Below are 18,813 nucleotides of genomic sequence, written 5' to 3'. Positions count from 1 at the left end.
AGGAGAGATCAAGATGTCAAGCATGGAAATTGATGCAGAAGAGCAGCCACGGCTTGGAGCAAAGTACAGACGTGGCTGGAGGGGGCTCTTCCTCAAACACAGGCAAAATCATCCTAATCTCATCCTGTACCCATTCCACTTAGCAGTGGAGGGGCCACGGGGAAAACCTTCTCCCATGCTCCCTCATTAATTAATACACTACATATTAAAAGTAATTTGGGATGTCGCCTGGCAGCAAGAAATTCTCTCCACTGCAGAACTTGCCTTTAAAAGCACCTTTTACTGCCCTAAGCAAAACACCGTATTCAGAGGTGAAAGCTCTCAGAGCTGGGGGGAGGACTCCAGCCCAGCTCATCTGATGTTTTTCACTCTCTCCGATTCGCATGCTGCACGCTCTCAAGATGCTACAGCAAAAGCTACCGCAGAAATTTCCTGTTGACCACTTGATTGGCAACAAGATGAAGAATGCCCTCCATAGCTGCTGCACAGGTCAGCCCTACGACACGTCCTGCGTGGCCTCTCCAGTGACCGGTTGCTTCAGCAGCGCTGTGCGATGGGCTTGGAGGGACGCGAGGCCACTCTGCGAGCAGCATCGAGGGCCACCAGTGGGGAGGGGGGGCTACAGAACTGCTTGCCACACCGGAAACGTGGCACAAGATGGATTCCCACTTACCTCCTCCATTCCCAAGCTGACGGGCTCTGCCGCCACAGACTGCATCAGTCTGTTGATCCCCACCAGGCCCTGTGTCTCCACAGCCCCTTCCAGCTCCTCAGCAGGGGATGGCAGCACCTGCAAAACAAGCACCATGGGCTGCAGCGAGCACCTGGCTGGTCTGGGCGAGAGCACTCTGCTGCAGGCTCCGCCACCTCACCCAGCCAGGAGCAGCTGAGATGGGACCTGGGTGCAAATCAAGTACGGGTATGTCCGTGCCATCCGTTGAGTGGGTCCAAGCCCACCCACAGGTGAGACACGGGCTCCGCCTGCGCTTCCTACGCGCAAGCGTGCATGGGGAAGCTGAGTGCACCCAGCCCTCAGTCCTGGCAGAGACCTCAAGGGCATTTTGCACCCTTGTGCCAGACCAGCTTCGCTCACTCCTGCCCAGGGAACGTGCCCAGAACCCCATGCCTCGACAGGTTAGGTTCTTCAGGACAAAAGCAGGAGCACAGCTGCAAGCGAGAAGTATCAAACCAGGAAAATAAGGGCTTGGCACAAGTATCCCATTTCAGAGAGCGCTTAGGTTTCATCTCGCGCACCCATCAGTGCTGGAGAGCTGAGGATCTCCCCCAGGTCACTCTCTTGAATGACACCTTCCTGAAGAAGGCGGCAGAGATGTTCTTCTGTCTCCCAGCAGCTGAGAGCTGGTGTTTGACCTCAGCGGTGCCATCTTTCAAAAGGAACCTCATCCCCTATTTAATAAGCGAGGGCTTTGTGAGTGCTTTGGAAGTGTGGCAATACCTGCTTCTTCAGTAACGTGAAGAAGGGCTTTGTGCTGGGGCCTTGGCATCAGCAGAATCTGCAAGAATTTTTATGGGACATCTTTACACCTAATCAGAGGCTACATCTCCCCGGTAGATGAAGCTCAGAATCAGAAGATTCAATGCTCTTTCTCTCATCTCCACATTTTCAAGCCTAGCAAAGCTTTGCCAAGTGCCTATTCCCAAAGATTCTAACCCGCACCTTTCCTAGGCCTATGGTCTCCCGCCTCCCCAGGGAGGTTATGTGGGTATTGCCTTGACACAGTCACACAAGCAGAAGGGGAAGCTGCAATCCAGGCGTATCCTTTGAAGCCTTTTGGATCCTACTTAGCCACACCTACTGGATTTTCTCTGGTTTGTTTCTGCATACATGGCAACAAAGCAGGAAATAAAGAAGATTCCACCCTTCTATCCAAAAACATTCAGCCACGCCATTCTTTACGTCTACGGGGTATCATTTCTCCTGATCCAGAAAAAATGTGCCGTTATAATGTTAAAATGACCGAAGTTTGGATGTGAGCAGGTGCAACCCCTCTCCTTGACCTTAATGTCAACGCCAGTGCTTTCAGAACTTCCCATGCTTTCTTGCATCCTCTTTTATTGCCCCAGGAGCAGCCTCTGTCCCACACGATGCAGAACAAGGCGCCAGTTCCCACTAGCACGGACATCAAGCTCCAAAGCACCGAGGTTCACCAGGAAGGTCAGCAGACCAAAGGCCATTTTTCATGCCAGGAGGAAGAGACAATGACCTTGAAAAGTCTCATTTTATCAAAGATAGCTCTGTGGCCATCCCTGCGATACTGCAGGTCTCGGGTGAAGGCAGAGACATAAAAACAGGCGGCTCCAGCTGGGGGTGAGAAGGTGGTACCTGGAGATCACAGTACTTGGCACAGCTTGATACAGGAAGGAAACTGGAAGCCTTCACATCATGATGCAGATAAAAGGCTCATTTTACAGTGTAAAAACGAGCTAAAAAACCCCAAACTCAGCATAGGTCTGTAGGATCTCAGTGGGCTTCTCCAAGCAAAACTACCCGATTTCTCCCTCCCCAGAAGCCCCATGTCCAGCCGCTGGCCCTGCTGCCCAGCCCACCCTCAGGGCACATGAGAGCAGGGCAGCAAAAAGGGGGACTGGCACAAGTACGGCTTTTCAGTGGCAAGATGGGGGAGGCAACGCAAGCGGTAGGTGTACAAGAAAATCTACCTTTGCTTCCAGGGAGTCATCTGCACCTGCTGGCTCTTGGGCAGGATCCCCCGCGGCTCCCAGGGCTTCAGCTGGCTCCTCCACACCTCCACCCCTGCAGCTGCTCCCTGCAGACACCGAGCGCTCTGACCAGGCTCCCTCCTTTTTTGGTGGTTGGGGTTTGGTGAAAAATTTCGGTACCGGAGGGCTGAACCTGGAAAATAACATGACTTTGATTGTGGACCTGCAGTGGGAGGGAGGGAAGCCTGCACGAGCAGCTCCTCGGCAGGATGCGGCCCCCGGCTGGGCACTGTGGGTGTGAATTCAGTAACGGGTCTGAGCCAGCAGCTCCCAAACCAGGATGGAGCAGGTCAGCATACGGGGCTGCCTAGGGATGACGCTGCTGTAGCGGCGGCACAGGCAGCTGGCAACTGGTTGCAAGGAGAAATGGAAGAGGACACGGGTGAAAACCTTGTAGGGAGGTAAAAATCACAGCAGGAAAGGAAGAGACACACAGACTGTGCAAAAAGGTGAGCCTGAGACACAAAGGGGCAGATCCGGAGAGCAACAAGCCAGTGCAGAGCCGCCAGTGCCCTCCTGAAAGCACCCACAGCTGCAGACTGGGCCTCCCCCACCCAGAGGGCCAAGGCGAGAACTTCTGCAGCTCCACCAGGTGCTAACCCGGAATATTTCCCCTGACACCACCCGCAGCTGCAGGTCAGCACAAGCAAGCAGCAACGCCCGAGGCTTTCTCCAAGCACGTAAGGCAGGAGCAGGGATAGAGCCCGGAGCCTGCTGCGCCCTAACCCCGACAGAGCCCAGCGCCGTGCGGGGCACCCACGGAGCCCGGCACGGGACACCCCACACACGCGGGGCAGCGTGGAAAGACCCGCTGAGAAACTCCGGCAGAGACACGGCTGAACAGCCCGTTGATCCCTGAGGAGCGCCGAAGCAGCAGCGATCGGTGCTCCGGGGAAGGGAGCTTGTAAACCACAGCCCAGCGCGGGCTGGCCCTGCTTCCCAGGACGTTCAGACAAGTGCTCCCACCAACGCCTACAGCTGCACCCACAGCTGCAGCAGAACCTGCCCTTTCCCTGTAAGACACTAAATGGCTGTTTGGGGAATGTGATGTGCAGTTCAACAGATGAAAACTCACTGCACCAGTGTGGTGTTCGCCTCAGGCCACAAAGGTCTGAGAAAGCAGCTTTCCAACCCCAGCCTTCCTTCCCAGGGGAACCAGTATGGGGGCTACAGTAAAGCAGCAGCAAGAGACTTGTAGGTTCTTAGTGTAAAATGACAACACATAGGGTTGGCAGGGAAGAAAAATCATATATCTGCCTGTCCCAGTGCCTAGGTATGGGTTTGTAGCTCCAGAAATAAAGCAGGACTCTAGGTTATGGACAATGCAGGAAGTGTTGGTAGCATCTCACAGCCCCAGCTTGGCTGGAGAACGTTGTTTCCTTCCCAGCGTCAAACTGGTGATCACTTATTCCCTGAGCACCTAAGCCCGACCACGGCTGGGAGGTGTTACTCCCCCAGGGAAAGTTGAAAGCAATTTGTCAGATCACAGGCAAACAGCCTTGGTCTTTGCAAAGCACAAACAGGACACGAGGAAGGAGAAGAGCTTCAAGGAGAGAGCAAAGGGGCACATACCTCATCTGGCTCATGCAGCTGTCCATCAGGAAGGACCAGTGGTACTGGACAAGAAGCGGGCTGCAGTTGGTCAGCTCGATGTAACGCACATCTCTGGTGTCATTCAAGATGCAGCCGAAGTCCAGGGCCGTGGGCTGGATACGGAGATTTGGGAAGTAGACTTCTCCCCGAATGGTGACCTGCTCCTCATGAGGATGCTCCAGAAACTGTATCTTTAGAACCTTCTCCACTACCCGGCTACACAAATCCTCTTTATAAGCAGGGTTAAATCTGATGGAGAGAAGAAGTTCCTCCCCTATCTCCAGCTTCATGGGCTGCAAGGAAATGAAGAGTATTAATCACCAGTGTGATGAAGTCCCAAGGTCTGGCAGCACGAAACGTGGAAATGTTCAACATCTGACCCCAGCATAGGCTTCTCAGTTCATCCTGTGTTTTCTTCACAGTGTGTGCCTGACTGCAAGCCCCACCACGCTCTGTCTGAGACTATCTCAGGCTCATCTCACTGTGCTCTGCATCAATACACGAGGAAAATAAATATTCTGCTGCTGAATTCGGGACCCCCAGGAGCGATGTGCTAAATACACAACTAAATCAGCATTTGGCACACCAGGGCCTTTTGCCCCAGCTCTAGAGGAACTGCTTTGCCCTCCCAGCACAAGCAGCATGGCACTGCAGCCTCGCCCTTGCAGGGGCTAGTCACTGGCACAGCACAGAAGCGGTGGCCGTGCCTACAACGTTTAGCAGAGCCCACGTCCAACCCCTTCCTCCAACAACAGGGCAGGGGCCAGGCAGCGGCTGGAGGAGCCTCCTCAGCCTTCCTGGAGGCAGGGCTGCCCCTGAGGAAAGCCAGCTGCTCTGGAGGGTGTCTGAGAATGGCTGCTGGAGAGCTCAGTGACTTCCAAGAGACACCGTTATACACGGCTTGCCCAGGCCTAGCTGCCTGCTCCCCTCTCCTCACGTCTTAGAGCCAGGATGTATTTCCCCAGTTCAGATGATATTTCGTTTCCTTCAGCAGCTTGCTTCCAATCTGACTTAGTTCAGGCCAGTCTACTGCTGAGTCTAAAGAATAAACTTCTCTGCTAGAGGACCTCCCAACAGAAACGTACCACCACACCCCCCTCTTCAAACCCCACAGCGGGAGGGCCCACGGCTGCTCACCTGAGCGTCTGCAGAGAGGGGCTGCCGCTCCGCGTCACAGATTAAGAAGGGCTGCTCTAAGGCCAGGACGACGCTGAGTGGCAGGGCCGAGGCGTTTCTTAAAGACAGAGACTGGTGCTGCAGAGTTAGGACATCACCAGGTTGCTACAGAAACAGGACACAAGGGGAAAAAACAACATGAAGTAGCCACGGAAGTCCTTCCCTTTCTGATGCATTTCAAGTTTTTCAACCCCAGAAGTGCATACACCTCTATTTACTATTTTTGTTAGTTTCTATCCTTCTAGGTGGTTTTTCTCTAAGTATATCAGATCCTTCCGTGTTTAGAAACCACAGCATCCCCCGGGGACAGGGAAACACTCTGGCACACAGAGGAGGGAATAGGACCCCGAGAGGAGGCAGCTGCATGAATAAGACCAATCGCAGAAAGTGAACCCAGAGCACTTGTCTCCATTTTCTATCCTCTCGAGAAGAACGGCACAAGATGATTTTCACTCACATAGTCATTTCTTACAACCTTGTCAGCTCTAGTAGCCTCATAAGAGCAGTGATGCTGGTCAGAGGAGAAAAGCGAGCAGGATTTGGCCCATAGCAGAGAGCCTGCAGCAGCCTAAGGTTGGCTTTGAGCATCTACAGGCACATACAGCCAGGAGAAACCTCAACAGTCGGGCTGCAACGGGTGTCCTGCTGCCCCTGCTCCAGTGACAAGCTGTCTGTAGCCTCAAAGCTCGGCTCTGCCTAAGCTATTTCTTCCTGTTTATGCATTGCTCTGGGCTTCCTGCATGGTTTATATAAACTAGACAGTGTTTGGGCAACTTGTTCTGGATGTATTGATATCAAACAGCTGCAGTGTCATAACACTCAATAAATCCGAGCACATGGCATCAAGCAGACCACAGGCAGACATCAGGGATAGCTGAAAAGCTTCTAATTAAACCTGAACTGCCTGCTCACAGGATTTTGTGCTTCTCTGGAAGCCTGGGAACCAGAGGAGAGGCCTGAAAACACAGAAACTAAATAATGAAGTATCTTCTCTTTTTCAGACACCTCAAGGGAGAGGGAAGGTGATGCAGGAGTCAGGATCCAGAGGCTAAGGGGCACCTGCTTTGCGCTGGCGTTATCATCACTGCAGCTGAAGGATGTCTGCGGGTCCTTTGAAGAAGGTGAAGCTTGGGGAATTGCAAAGGGCTACCATCCATGCCAAGAGCAGAGAAGGCAAACAGACAAAATGACAGGTTTTTCTCATCAGCCTGAAGAGCTGACAGGAATCTCAGTTCTTCTCAGCTTCCCTACAGGATCGGTGTTCAGACATCACCGTGCCTCGGAGGATCCCCAGAAGCCTCCCTTCACCCCGAGTACAGGAACTGGTGTCTCTCTAGAAGTAGCCATGATCCCCCTCGGCAGAGCAGCTGTTCTCTCTGTTTTACTTGGGTGAAGTTAAAAACCAGTCCCATCTCTGAAAACACCCTCGCTTACTTTACGAAGCCCCTCAGGAAGGGTGAGGAGGGGGTTTAGCATCGCTCAGCTGCAGCACTCTGCTCGCCCACCTCAGCCCCAGCACACGAGGTGGCTGTGCAAAGCCCACGCTGTTCTCGTGGGTCCCACACATCTCGCCCTGTGCCCTCGGCTCAGCAGCTCAACTCTGTCTCCACATCAAAAAGGCAGAATACAGCTGGTGGGACTGCTCCCGATCCCAGAGGGGCGAAATATTTATCTCAGTGTTAATGGCAAAATCTTGGTCCCGCTCAGCTCAATAGTCAAAGCCCCAGGGACTTGGAGAAGCCATTTAACTTCCTCCTTCGAACACAAGCACACGCCCCACCAGGCTTTCAGTCACCAGCCATGCTCTTCAGTGCCAGGATGAAATCCAGAGACTTACCTTCTCCACCCGGAAAGTGATTTCCCTGGAGGACATTTTCAGGACGGGAGCGATGAACTCGCAGGTGACATCCACTTCCATTATCGGAGCCTTCTCTGCCTTGCTCCCCACGACGGCGTGGCACAGCAGCCGCTCCTTCACCACCTGCACGGAGGAGTCACCCGTCACCCAGCGGGGCCCAGCAGGGCGTCCCCAAAACGCACTGTATTTGCTGCCCACCCAACCACAGACCCTGTTACCGCCATCAAGTTACAGCCACTGGGCTCCTCAACAGCCCCCTTTTCTTTTTATGCTGCATCCCATTTATTCTGCTCTCAAACGTCCGTAATGCCACACCCCACTATCCACAAAAAGCCCTCGTGAGTCATGTGCTGCCTACAATTGTAACAGTCCCTGCCCCAAATTATTACTGGTTTGATTTGTCCCACTGCCAGGCATAATACTTACAGAAAGCTGTAGGGACTTATTAAAAAAAAAATTTTTTAAATGAAACTATATTAAGGGAAACAGGTGACAGAAGGGCCAATGCTAGCAAACCCTCCCTTGGAAGCTTAGAGGACAGGATCCATGGGAAAAACCCAAACAGCCAGACTGCCTTCAGGTAAAGAGGGGGCCACCCATTCCTAGCAGGTACTGTGCCCTCCTAGAGCTGGTTTTAAAAGAAACCTCCCCAGGAAAGAGAGGTCTTGCAGTTTACATGAAAACCCTCTGCTTAAGCTGGATGCTCTTAAGACTTTTTCCTGATTTCTCATGGTTTCAGTTCCCCAAAATCCTCCCTTCATTTCTCACTCTTCCCTCTGCTACAACACCACAACTCCTCCTCAGAGCCTACAGACTCAAAACCATCTGTGCTGCATGTGCGATGCAGGAGTTGGGCTTCTGACCGACATCAAGAGTATTAAGTTCTCAAGACCCGAGGAAGGTGGAAAGCCCACTCCCAGGGTCTTGGCTTTGACTGCAGGAGCCAGGTAGCCACAGCTCAGCTCACAGATCCTCTTTCAGCTTTCCCGGCAGGACAGCCTCTCCAGCACCCTGATCACTTTATTTCCTTTCTTTTCCCTGCTTCAGCAAAACCTTTGGGCTCCGAACTGCACAGGGACAGTCCCATCGCAGTCAACTAGCTGAGTAATCAAGTATTCCTCAAGCTACCTACCAAGGCAGCCCTTTAAAACACCTTTCAAAACACAAGTATCAGCAGGAGCTTGATGCAGATTTATTCCACATTTGCCTAAACATCTGTGCCCAGCAGTCTTGGAGAGAGGGAATGCACACCAGGGTTAGCTGGAAGTTTCTCTGCAGAGTAGGATTTCCCCTGGAAATAAGAGTCCAGGGAGGAGAACACCCCGTGACCCTGCTGAAATCTCCCCCTGAGCTGCCATCCAAGGGTGCTGCGAGACCTGGCTGCCCTTGGGACCCTGGGACTGGCTGAGAGACTGAGGTGAGCCGTTATGGAAATACTGACAAAGTCAAGCTGTCAATTGTAACGATCCCTGCAAACAGTTTCCCACGTGGATGAACATCACCCGATCGCTACAGCTGACACACTGTGTTCATTTTTCTGCTCCAGGACTCAGTGCTAGACGAGCCCGCTGCCCATGCTTGTCTACGGAGGAAAAATGATGCTACTCCCAGACACTCCCTCCCTTCACAGGTGTTTTGTTTTACTCACTGCTTCCCCCAAATACATTACTTTGCACTTTGTTATTTACTTTCTGCCTGTGCTCCTAGTCTAAGCGTAACTTATTTTCTCTGCCCTTCCTTTCTGCCTCAGCACATGACACCTTGTAACCTGCCATTTGCCCCCAAAGGAGCAATATCTCCTTCAGTCCGTGTTTTGGTATCAGCAGGTTGGGTTTACAGTAGCCATGGAAACATGAAAAAGCCTTAGGAACTGACAGTGGCCAGCAAGGAAAGCTGGTGCTGCCATGGTAGCTCGTGCTGTTAGAACAGTTTCTTGAAAGCACTTGCTCCTGATGGGGAAGGCTCAGCCCTCGGGGGGGACCTCACCTGAGGAGTGCTGGAGAAGCATTCCAGCACCATCTCCGTAGTCTTGCCCGGCATCAGCTCCACCCTCAGTGGCTGAACCTTAAACCTAGGGCAGGCAGGTCTGGGGCTCTGGGAGGAACCTTGGCCCTCGGTGGTGCTGACAGCAGGGACACGATGACGCCGGCGAAACGAGCCAGAACCTGCTGTTGACCAGTAGAGCCAACGGGTGCGCCGTCCTTTGTTTGTTACCTTGAAGCGGTAACAGCAGGGATCCAGGCTGGAAGGGAAAAGAGATGGAAAAAGTCATGGGAGCTGCTATCTCCCAGCGGTCACCCGGCTTCAGCACCCTGATGGCGTTACCCGACTGCACACGCAGCAATAAAAGCACCTCCAAAAAGGCTGACCTAGCTCAAAGCTTCAGCAAAAGCCAGACCTTGGTTGCCCCTAAGTTTATCAGCATCCAGCAGCTGCTCTGTTTGCGTACAGCAAGGAAGAGCTGCATGAAGATCATCATCTCAGCTGCTGCAGACAGAGCATCACCAGCCTAGAGACCCTCCGGTGACCTGGGCACCCCCTGCCTCGCTGGCGGGGCCCCTGCCCTGGCACCCCCAGCCCCTTAGGGAGCATCCAACCTCATCACCCCCAACACATCATCCTTTGCCTGAACAGTGCAGCTGCTGTTGTGGTTTAGGAAGATAATGCACTGTGAGAACACAGGATCAACAGAAGTTTCCCCAAATCAAACATGGCAGCAAGACCAGGTCTGGCTGCTGAGGGGATGGAGCAACGATGAGAGATGAATAACTAGAGCTAGATATAAACCAAAATGAATACTCAAGGGAAATTGATTTCTTCATGTAAGGAAACACTAACTGCAGGCTCATCTGGAGTAATTATTTTACCCTCTATAAATCTGAGCATGACCAGGACGTGAATTGTTCCTGGAACAGTTACTGGTTTTTTGAAAAGGACAGAATACACGGCTTACAAAATGCATGCCTGCCCCAGGCAGCTAAATGCACAGACCTGAGCCAAGAATAGAACAAACCAGCCGCTGAAACAGACTGTTAAAACATGATGCGTACAAGCTTAGTGTGAAATGGTTTCTGTGGTGGACAGCACAGACGAAAGCTTGGAGAAGCTCTGGGTGGATGCAGAATTTGTGGCTCTGGGAAAGCCCAACTCATCTGAGATGTTACCTGGGTCCCGTCTCAGCTCACCTGGGGCAGCTCTGCAGCCGACAGCAAAGGCAACAACTCCAGAGTCTGCAGAGCAAGACGTGAAGGGGGGCAGAGGACCGTGACACAAACCACACTGACATCGCCCACTCCGTTGGGTAGCCAGTCTGTGGCTGCACAGAGCACAGGACACGCTGGACAAGCACCAACCCCCTGCAATGTCCCTGCGTATGTGGGTGGCTTGTGCATGCATATCTAACCCCCCAAAATCTATCCTAAAGAGTAGGATCAACCTGCTTTTTCTACCCCCAAATTTAGGGATTGGACCGCTGTGGACACTCTGCAGCCAGGGAAAGGAACAGGCACCTCAAAAAGACTGTTCTTCTCATCCTAAGAGGTGTCCAACACAAAGCAGGCAGCACTTTGAAAAGGCTTATTTTTCTCCCATTTACAGGAACAGGCCTGGTCAGATAGAGGCGTTAGGACCAGTGAACCTCCTCCTTTGAGCCAAGCTCTTTAATTAACACCTTCCATTTATCCTGCCAAACTCAGTGGACTTCTCCTCCTCTCCCTTCCAGAGCTGGTCCAGTGCCACCCTCGCCTGCCCGCGCCTCAGGCTCCGCTGCGGCGGTGACGCCGAGGAAAGCCGGTGGGAGAGACGAGGGAAGAGCGACTACGTCTGATGAAGAGCAGCCCGGCAGGGGAGACGGGGAAGGCGAGCAAATGAGGGATGACACGGGGCAAAGGAATTCTGCTGCTCCTCAGGACCGCTGGGCAGAGGGCATACAAAACAGCACCATTAATTTAGTCAAGGACCTGCTAACAAGCTACCACAAAGGCGTTCCGCTGTTGCGAGATGATACTCCACAGGGAAGGGAAAAACAATCAACATGATTGCAAGGGAAATGTGTTTATACTTGTAATGTAGCATCTTCCACCCAGAGGCTTCCAGGACCTGCTGTTTTCCTCCAAATCTCTTTTTGTTCAAGTGAGGAAATAGATGTATTATAACTAAAGACAAGTCAGTGACAATTTAACAACTGGTTTCCATTTTGGTGGCTTTTGAGGGTATCTAACAACTTTCAAATGGCCACAGAAGGTTTCTAAAGGAAGCCCTGGGGCTTCAGGAAAACAGAGCCAGGACCTTGAGCGCTGAAGAACAACCAGCCTGAAGGACTACAGCAAAACTGCCCCTTGCTGAGCCCACGGCAGAAGCTGAGAGATACCCTACCTGAAGTGGGGTCCCAAGTTGAGCTCCGGCGCAAAGAGTTTGTCAGTGACAATCGTGGTGCCAGTGCCAACAGCCCGGACGGGGATCACGTAGGTGTGGCTGTTCTCGATGAACAGGTTCACCTCGTCCTTGAATTTCTCCGTGTCATCCAAGCTTGCTATGACAGCTACTGACACCTCTGTCTCAGGAGGAATCACTCCTTCACTGGGTTCAATCCTCCAGCACGAGCACTCACGAGCCTGTAAGACAAGCCGAACACTAACTTAGCATGGAAACCACGGACCCTGGGCTCTTGTGGGGTGCAGGAAAAGGACGGACTGAAGATACGAGGATAAAAACCAGAGAGGCTCCATTTCCTTAAATCCAAGCTGGAAACAACAACTATGCAGGAGCTTCTACAACCTGTATTTTACCTTCCTTTAACAGACTCACTTCATTAACCCAGTGTTGCCCAACCCAAGGGATGCTCATCCTCAGGAGGAGGTTATTCTTCCTCCAGTCTCTCTTTCGGAGCACACGCCAAGGGAAGCTACTTCACCTCTCCTGGCTTCCTGACAATGGTGGCTGGGCTGGCATAAAGGCTCAAGGCCAGAGGAAGCCAGGACTGCTCAAATCCCACTGCAGCAGCCACACGGCTGGGGGATACTGCTGAGAGCCTGAAGAGTAACTCTGCAAAACCGGCTGATCAAACCCCTGACACCAACGTCTTCTTTCCCAAGAGTTACTCAGTGCTTCTCAACAGCCCCCGAAGAACTGAAGCACTCGGTTCCCACTGATCACCAGCTGCAGTGAGGTGCCCCAGTGCCTTCTGCTTTGGAAAATTCAGCTATAAATGTTCATAGCAGGGCACTAAAGCAATAAGCAGAAAGCAAACTGGAAGGCACGTGCCCTGTAGGCATGGCCCGAGCTTCCAAGCACTCTCTTCCCTCTGGTTTCTCATGGACCTCCCTCCACAGCTGCGGCAGTGAAGGTGCTGGACCCCAGCCCCTCTAAAACCACGTTCCCAGGGAGCAAGCCTGCAGAGAGGAAACACACACCGTGCTCCCTGGCCAGCGGGAAATGCACAGGGAGGCAGATGTACAGCTTCCAAGTGTCCATCACGGTGGTGGTGGTGCCTGCACCCCACACTTCAGTGCCGTGTTTGGGGTGACAGGCACTACTCGCCCAAAACCCTGCAGTATTGTAAGAGAAGAGGTTTCCCCCCGCCTTTTTTATTTTTTAATGGAAAGCAACAGTGTGCTTGGAGGCCTGACACGATCCAAGCAAATGCTCGATCCAGATGAGGTTAGCTCGAGTTCCCATCCATCAGGCTGGCAGCACTCAGCTCTAACAGGACACCAGCCAGCCCAAGGGAGAAGAGTGTCAGAAAACCAAGCAGCACTTTGAAGTCTTGGGAAGCATTTTAAATAACCCCCCAAAGCGACCTCTGCTAGCAAGGGTAAGACTTTCTGCGGCCAGGGAAGCAAAAACTTGCTGACAGGCAGCGTCCCAGCAGCGTGTGTAGGATGCCCCAGCTAGGATAGCTCCTTAGGCTGGCTGTGCCCTGCATGGAGAGCAGGTCGGGTCTGCACGCCTGCGTCCCAGGTGGAGCATGCCAAAGGCATCAACATTATTCCAAGTGCTGGCAAAATCAATCAACTCTGCTCCATTTAATTTGTCCTCTAGAGCTGCAAAAGGAAGTCTTTAAAAAAGCAAGATGAGAATGGGATGAAGGAAGGTTGCTGGCACAGGGTAAACTCTGGGGCCTCACACAGGATCCCACCACCCCTCCTCTGCTGCCCCTGCATCCCGTGCGCAGCCCATCACTAGCCTCAGAGGATCCCCTGCGCTGCCACCAGCCGAGGGCTACCCAGCCAAGGCGTTCACACCAAGCCGGTGGCTGTTAGCTTTTCTTTGCCCTCTGATTCATGGTAGCTCACTGGAAAAGGAGACCTGATAGCTCCACCCCAGAGGTGAACCTGCATGTCTGCTATCTGGCAAAGCTCATTTATCAAAGCTTGGCAACAAGCCAGGCAGTAAATTGTACCCAAGAAACTATGACTGAGGAATAATGACAGGCTGTCTCGATGGAGCCAGACTTTGAATTTCCCAGGGTGAGCCAGGGCCAACAGCCCACTCCAGAGGAGCAGGAATGGCATCGGGTCCTCATTCTTTCCGTTAGCATTTGGTGTGGGTCCAAGGGGCAGCACGGGGCAGCACAGTGCACCACTGAACAGGAGACCTGCCGGGACCAAAAGGCTCTGCCGGGCCAGACTCACTCAGGCTTCCAGGTCAGCTTCTGCCTGCGTGGATCCAGGCTGCGTCCCAGAGACAAGGAATCTCTTGGAGCCACGCTAAAAATTCCCCCCACTTTGAAGACCACGATCTAACTTCTGATAACGTCCCTGCTACTCGCTTATCCTTGAATGCTCCAGAACACAACCCAGCAGCCCTGTGCACTGGACAGACAAAAACAGTGGCTATTTCTGTCCCTGCAGGAGCTTGCACAGAGTCCCTGAGTGCTGGGCAAGGGTGGGGATCAATCACTTACTCAAGAAGCTCAATGCTGAGATCATTAGCTTCTCCCAGGACACATTTCCACTGCGAATAAGAGCTGCCAGAATTTGGATATAAGACACCACTGTGCATCTAAGAGATGGATGGATGGATGGATGGATGGAATGGCATTGATGGCTGGGATGGGATGGATGCCCTAAGGGACGACTGAGGAGCCACCACACTCAGTTCTCTTGAAGCTGCATAAAGCTAGTTAATTAAGTGATCTGGTCATTCTGGCCTTGCACAAGTGAAAGTGGAAGCAGAACTCAGTATTAAAATGCAGCTGTACTTTACCAAGCCACAGCCCTAGCAAGGGAGCATTCACACCTTTGTCAGCCGACCCATCGCTCCTCACGGAGGCTGCACATGAAGGGGAAATAAAACCCCGTCCCACATCAGTTGTGCACAGAGCCTCCTCCCGGGTGTTTCAGCAGTCCTGAGGTGGGGGACCCTGCGTTCTTCATTTCAAAGCTACTCTTTACCCGCACAAACTGCCAGTGGCAGAAGAGAGCCCCAGACGGCCCCGAGCCCCAGCAGGAGGTGGAGGTCAGGGCACGAGGCTGGCTGGATGCTCCCACCAACCACCAGCCGCCTCCTGGCACCTCAGCACCAGCATCTCCTCGGCGAAAGCACGGATGGGGACCACTTTGGTTTAGCCTCTGCCCCAGAGCACCATCAAGGGGATGTTTTATGAAATCAAAAGGCAGAGCCTCTAAAAAAAAAAAGTAGTGTGGCACTCACTGCCACTGACAACAGAGCCTAACTTGTCAAGCTTGGTTCAGCCAATAGCAGACTGCTGAGCGAGCTAACTAAACTTGTCTCCATTTGTGTCCCTGGTCCAGAGCTCACCCCTCCAGATCCCATCTGCGCTTCCTCGCTGGGCTGGGGAGATCAGGGCCACCTGGTTTGATAACCAAACTCCTCCTGCTTTTCCTTTGGGAAAAGCACCCTCCTGAGTCACTCTTGCTTCTCGGAGCATAACTGCCTTGAAGATTCTACCCTTCTTTAATTCATTTAGCCAACAGGTACAGCATGATACGACAAGTTTAATTTCCCTAGACAAGCAGGATAATAATTTCTTCCATTACTAAAAACAGCAATTCTGAAAGGGCATGAACTCATAGAAGATACCTTACGTGATAAAAACCAAACTCCCCCCTGTGGCCAGGTTTCAGGCACCTTTTCCAAGGTCTCCTCCACACCTCTGCTCCCCTTTCTAAGAGCCACATGCTCTGGACTTAAGCCTGCTGGACCTAAGCCTGTGCGACACTGGGAGGGACGCAGCCTTCCACCTTCCTCAGGTTTTGGTACAACCTGTCACCAGGGCAAGACTGACGCTCCTGGCCGTGACCCCTGCTCATGACTGATGCCGTGTGTTTCCAGGCACAGGTGGCTACAACGAATGGTTCCCTCCAGCTCTGGCAAGACCAAACTGGCTGGAAATCAGCAAACTGGTACTGCTGTATTAGCAAAACATGGCCTTTAAAACCTAAACTAAAAGGTGAGCTTTTGGAGCACCATGAGGCTCTGGTGAGACAGCTCTGGAAAGAGTTAAGCCTGTGCATCTGTTCCCGTGCTGGGCCTGGCTCATCCCCATCCCCCACTTTGCCAGCTGACATTCTGGTATATTTTGTTTTCTGTATCGGGGCGACTGACACTGGCACTGCCTGGCTCTCTGGCCCAGTCGCTGTGCTGGTGGAGGCGACTGACACTGGTTCTGCCTGTTCCCCCGGCCCGGATACTGTACCAGTAACTTCACTCTCAGGTTCTGTAGCCTTTTCTCCCCCCTGAGGGCAGTGGGTGGTATTAAAGAGGACACGGTAGGCATGGGCAAGTCCCCAACACATTGCAGCGATTTGTGTCTCCTGGGTTTTGCCAGTTTGGTAACACACCCTTTCTAAGCACTCCATCAGCTTCTCAGGGCTCTGCATTTGCTCAGGAGTGAAGTTCCGAAGCATTGGGGGTGCCCACCGACTCAGGCCTTCGCCCATCTTTTCCCACACCCCTTGCCACTCACTATCATCTGACCACAGAGCAGGTTTCCGGGCACTGCTATTGTTAGAGAAGCGCCGCATGGCCAAAACAAGACCTGGCAGGCATTCAGAAAGCATTGTGCTGCAATCACACTGCCCTGCAGGCTCCAAGGATAACTGAAACTCTCAAAAACCGAGAGGATCTCTTCCCCTGGCTCACCCACAGAGGGGGTGAGACCCCTAACAAAAGCCCAAACGGCAAACAGGTACCGGCCCGCCCCCCCCCAGCGATACAAACACATTATAAGCAGTCAGGAGCCAGTACAGCAAAATAAGACCTTTTACACATTTTCCACTGATAACAAACACCAGCACTGGGAACACACAGTGGATATAAGGAATAATCCAGCTCCACCACGCAAGCAAGTGGGCCAGCATTGAAAACATTGTCTTATCAAACCGTACAAATACAAACAGAAAAATTGCACCCAACAGATTGCTCTAGCACACTCTGGTCAGGGTCTGTCCCTTTTTGATTCTTATTTCAACCCTCTTGTGCCCCACGTTGGTACGCCAAAAAGGCTGTGTTGGTTTAGGCCCTGCCGGGACCGGAGACCACGTTGCTGTTGTCACTCCCCCACCCTCGGATACAAGTAGGGCACAAACCCCGGGTTGAGATAAGAAGAAATTTAATACAGCAGTGTAATAAACAATCTGAACAACAACAGTAGCTATGATAACAACAATAAACAGTAATAACAGTAAACAAGACAAAAGATATACAGAGAAATACCGCAATGGTTACAGACAGCCCCGTGCTCCCCGCCACCAAAGCCACAAAGGAAAAAGAATTCCCACGCTCCCACGCCTGGACCTGAGGTCAGCATGGTATGAATAACCTGGCTGGAGATTCCTTCCCCCTCTCTGCTGGGGAAAACTTAACCCTATCCTAGCTGAACCAGGACAGCATCTTATCTTCAAAAGTTCTGCTCACCTTGGAAGAGACCCCATATTCAGGGCCAGTGTTGCCCATATCCTGGAAAGTTAATTCAACACTCATTTCTAAATAGCATTACAGATATCATTTGAAGGGCACAGCACTGTTACCCACAAAAAAAGCATCTTGCCTTGCTCAGATAATGCTCTTTTCTCCCATAGAGCAAGAAGAAATCTTGACTTGACAGGAACAGCAATTTGCAGGTGATGGTTAATACCACCACCAAGGTGGCACCATGGCCATCTGCATGACAGCATTTTCCTTTCCTGTTTCGAACAAGATACTAAACTTATACTTGCCCTGTTGCTGTCCCTTTATTAATCTTGTTCGGTTTGTTGAGCTGCCAGTCAGCGTGCTGTAACATTGCTGATGCAATGCTGCTGTGAAAATTTCAATCATAGCTCCTTCCTTTGAGCAGGGACCGTGATCTCTAAGCCTAACTGCAAACAGCCACGGTTTTGAGATCAGCCATCAAACAGGAGACAGGGAAATCACAGCTCACCGTCCTGCAGCAATCTCCAGGCAGGAAATCAAAGCAGCAGCTTTTCTGTCTTAGAGAACACAAGACTTGGGCTCAGGGGCACAACTGGATGCAGGATGCCCAAGTCACCCACCAGCAAGGCTAAGGGACTGCCTCTGCTCTCAGAGGTACGTGTGCAGTTCACCCTGGCACCTGACTGCATCTCAGATCTTATCTCCAAAATTATTCAGTCCTCTCTTCTTCCCCTCAATAAACGGCCAGGCAGCCTAAGGCAGCAGCAAAGGGCAAAACACCAACTGAGGCAGCAAAGCAGCACCAAAGGAGGCAGCTGCTGGGGGCAGGGAGCAGGTGGAGCACACCTCGCCTGCCGCAGTGCTGCTCCCCTGGAGCTCAGCATTGGGGGATGAAGAGTCTGAAGAGCCCTTGCTGAAACGACTGATCGAGCAGGTTCTCAGGACCTGCTCCCTTGAACACCTCCGTGATAGCAGCAGCTGTCCTGAGAAGCCGAGATGCTCACCGTGGGGTAAGTCAAGCCTGTGGGGTCAGCAGGGGGGACTACGGAGCAGCAGAGCCCACCCTTACTGCAGGGCAAGAAACCATCCCTGACCCCCCTGCTATTATTGTTCTATTTATCGATTAGCCACAATATTTGCAGAGATGGCAGCGAAGCAGGATAGGACTCATTGCCCAGCCCCACGCCTTAGGGCCCTGAGGCAATGCAGAGGCAGAGACACCCTGCGAGCCCCCCGGGACACACAGGCTGCCCGGGGAGGGAGGGCAGGCGTGAGGCCGGACAGCAGTGCCGGAGCAGCTCTGCGGGTCAGGGCCTGCTATGAGCACGCAAACCCCGTCCTTCACACACCAGCACCACCCACCCCAGGTGGCTTGCTCTCTGCAGAGATGGAAAGCAGGTTTTCATTGTGGAATCAAAGCAAGCTGCCCTGGGAATCCCCCACTTTGAGGTTACGTTTATCCCCCAAACAGCTGGAAAAGCCGCGTGAGGGAAATTCAGCCCCGTCCTCGGCCCAGGAGGCTGAGCCTGTACTCTCACACACTGCCTGATGCTCCATCCACAACACCCAGT

General features: G+C 52.6%; 1 protein-coding gene across 1 annotated transcript in view; it reads right to left on the bottom strand.

Moving 5' to 3' along the window:
- The window catches only part of LOC141954988 (hydrocephalus-inducing protein homolog), a 208,826-nt gene that overhangs the window by 18,717 nt on the left and 171,296 nt on the right, over positions 1-18,813 (bottom strand). Inside the window, 7 exon segments of the mRNA XM_074895066.1 lie at positions 674-769; positions 2,680-2,872; positions 4,312-4,625; positions 5,470-5,613; positions 7,346-7,489; positions 9,353-9,608; positions 11,741-11,979. Coding sequence (XP_074751167.1) covers positions 674-769; positions 2,680-2,872; positions 4,312-4,625; positions 5,470-5,613; positions 7,346-7,489; positions 9,353-9,608; positions 11,741-11,979 — 1,386 coding nt within the window.

The sequence above is a fragment of the Athene noctua genome, unplaced genomic scaffold (genome assembly GCF_965140245.1).
Source record: "Athene noctua unplaced genomic scaffold, bAthNoc1.hap1.1 HAP1_HAP1_scaffold_50, whole genome shotgun sequence".
In the NCBI taxonomy this organism is placed as follows: domain Eukaryota; kingdom Metazoa; phylum Chordata; class Aves; order Strigiformes; family Strigidae; genus Athene; species Athene noctua.
Note: the sequence above shows the minus strand (reverse complement) of the source record. Positions and strands in the feature narration are given on the sequence as shown.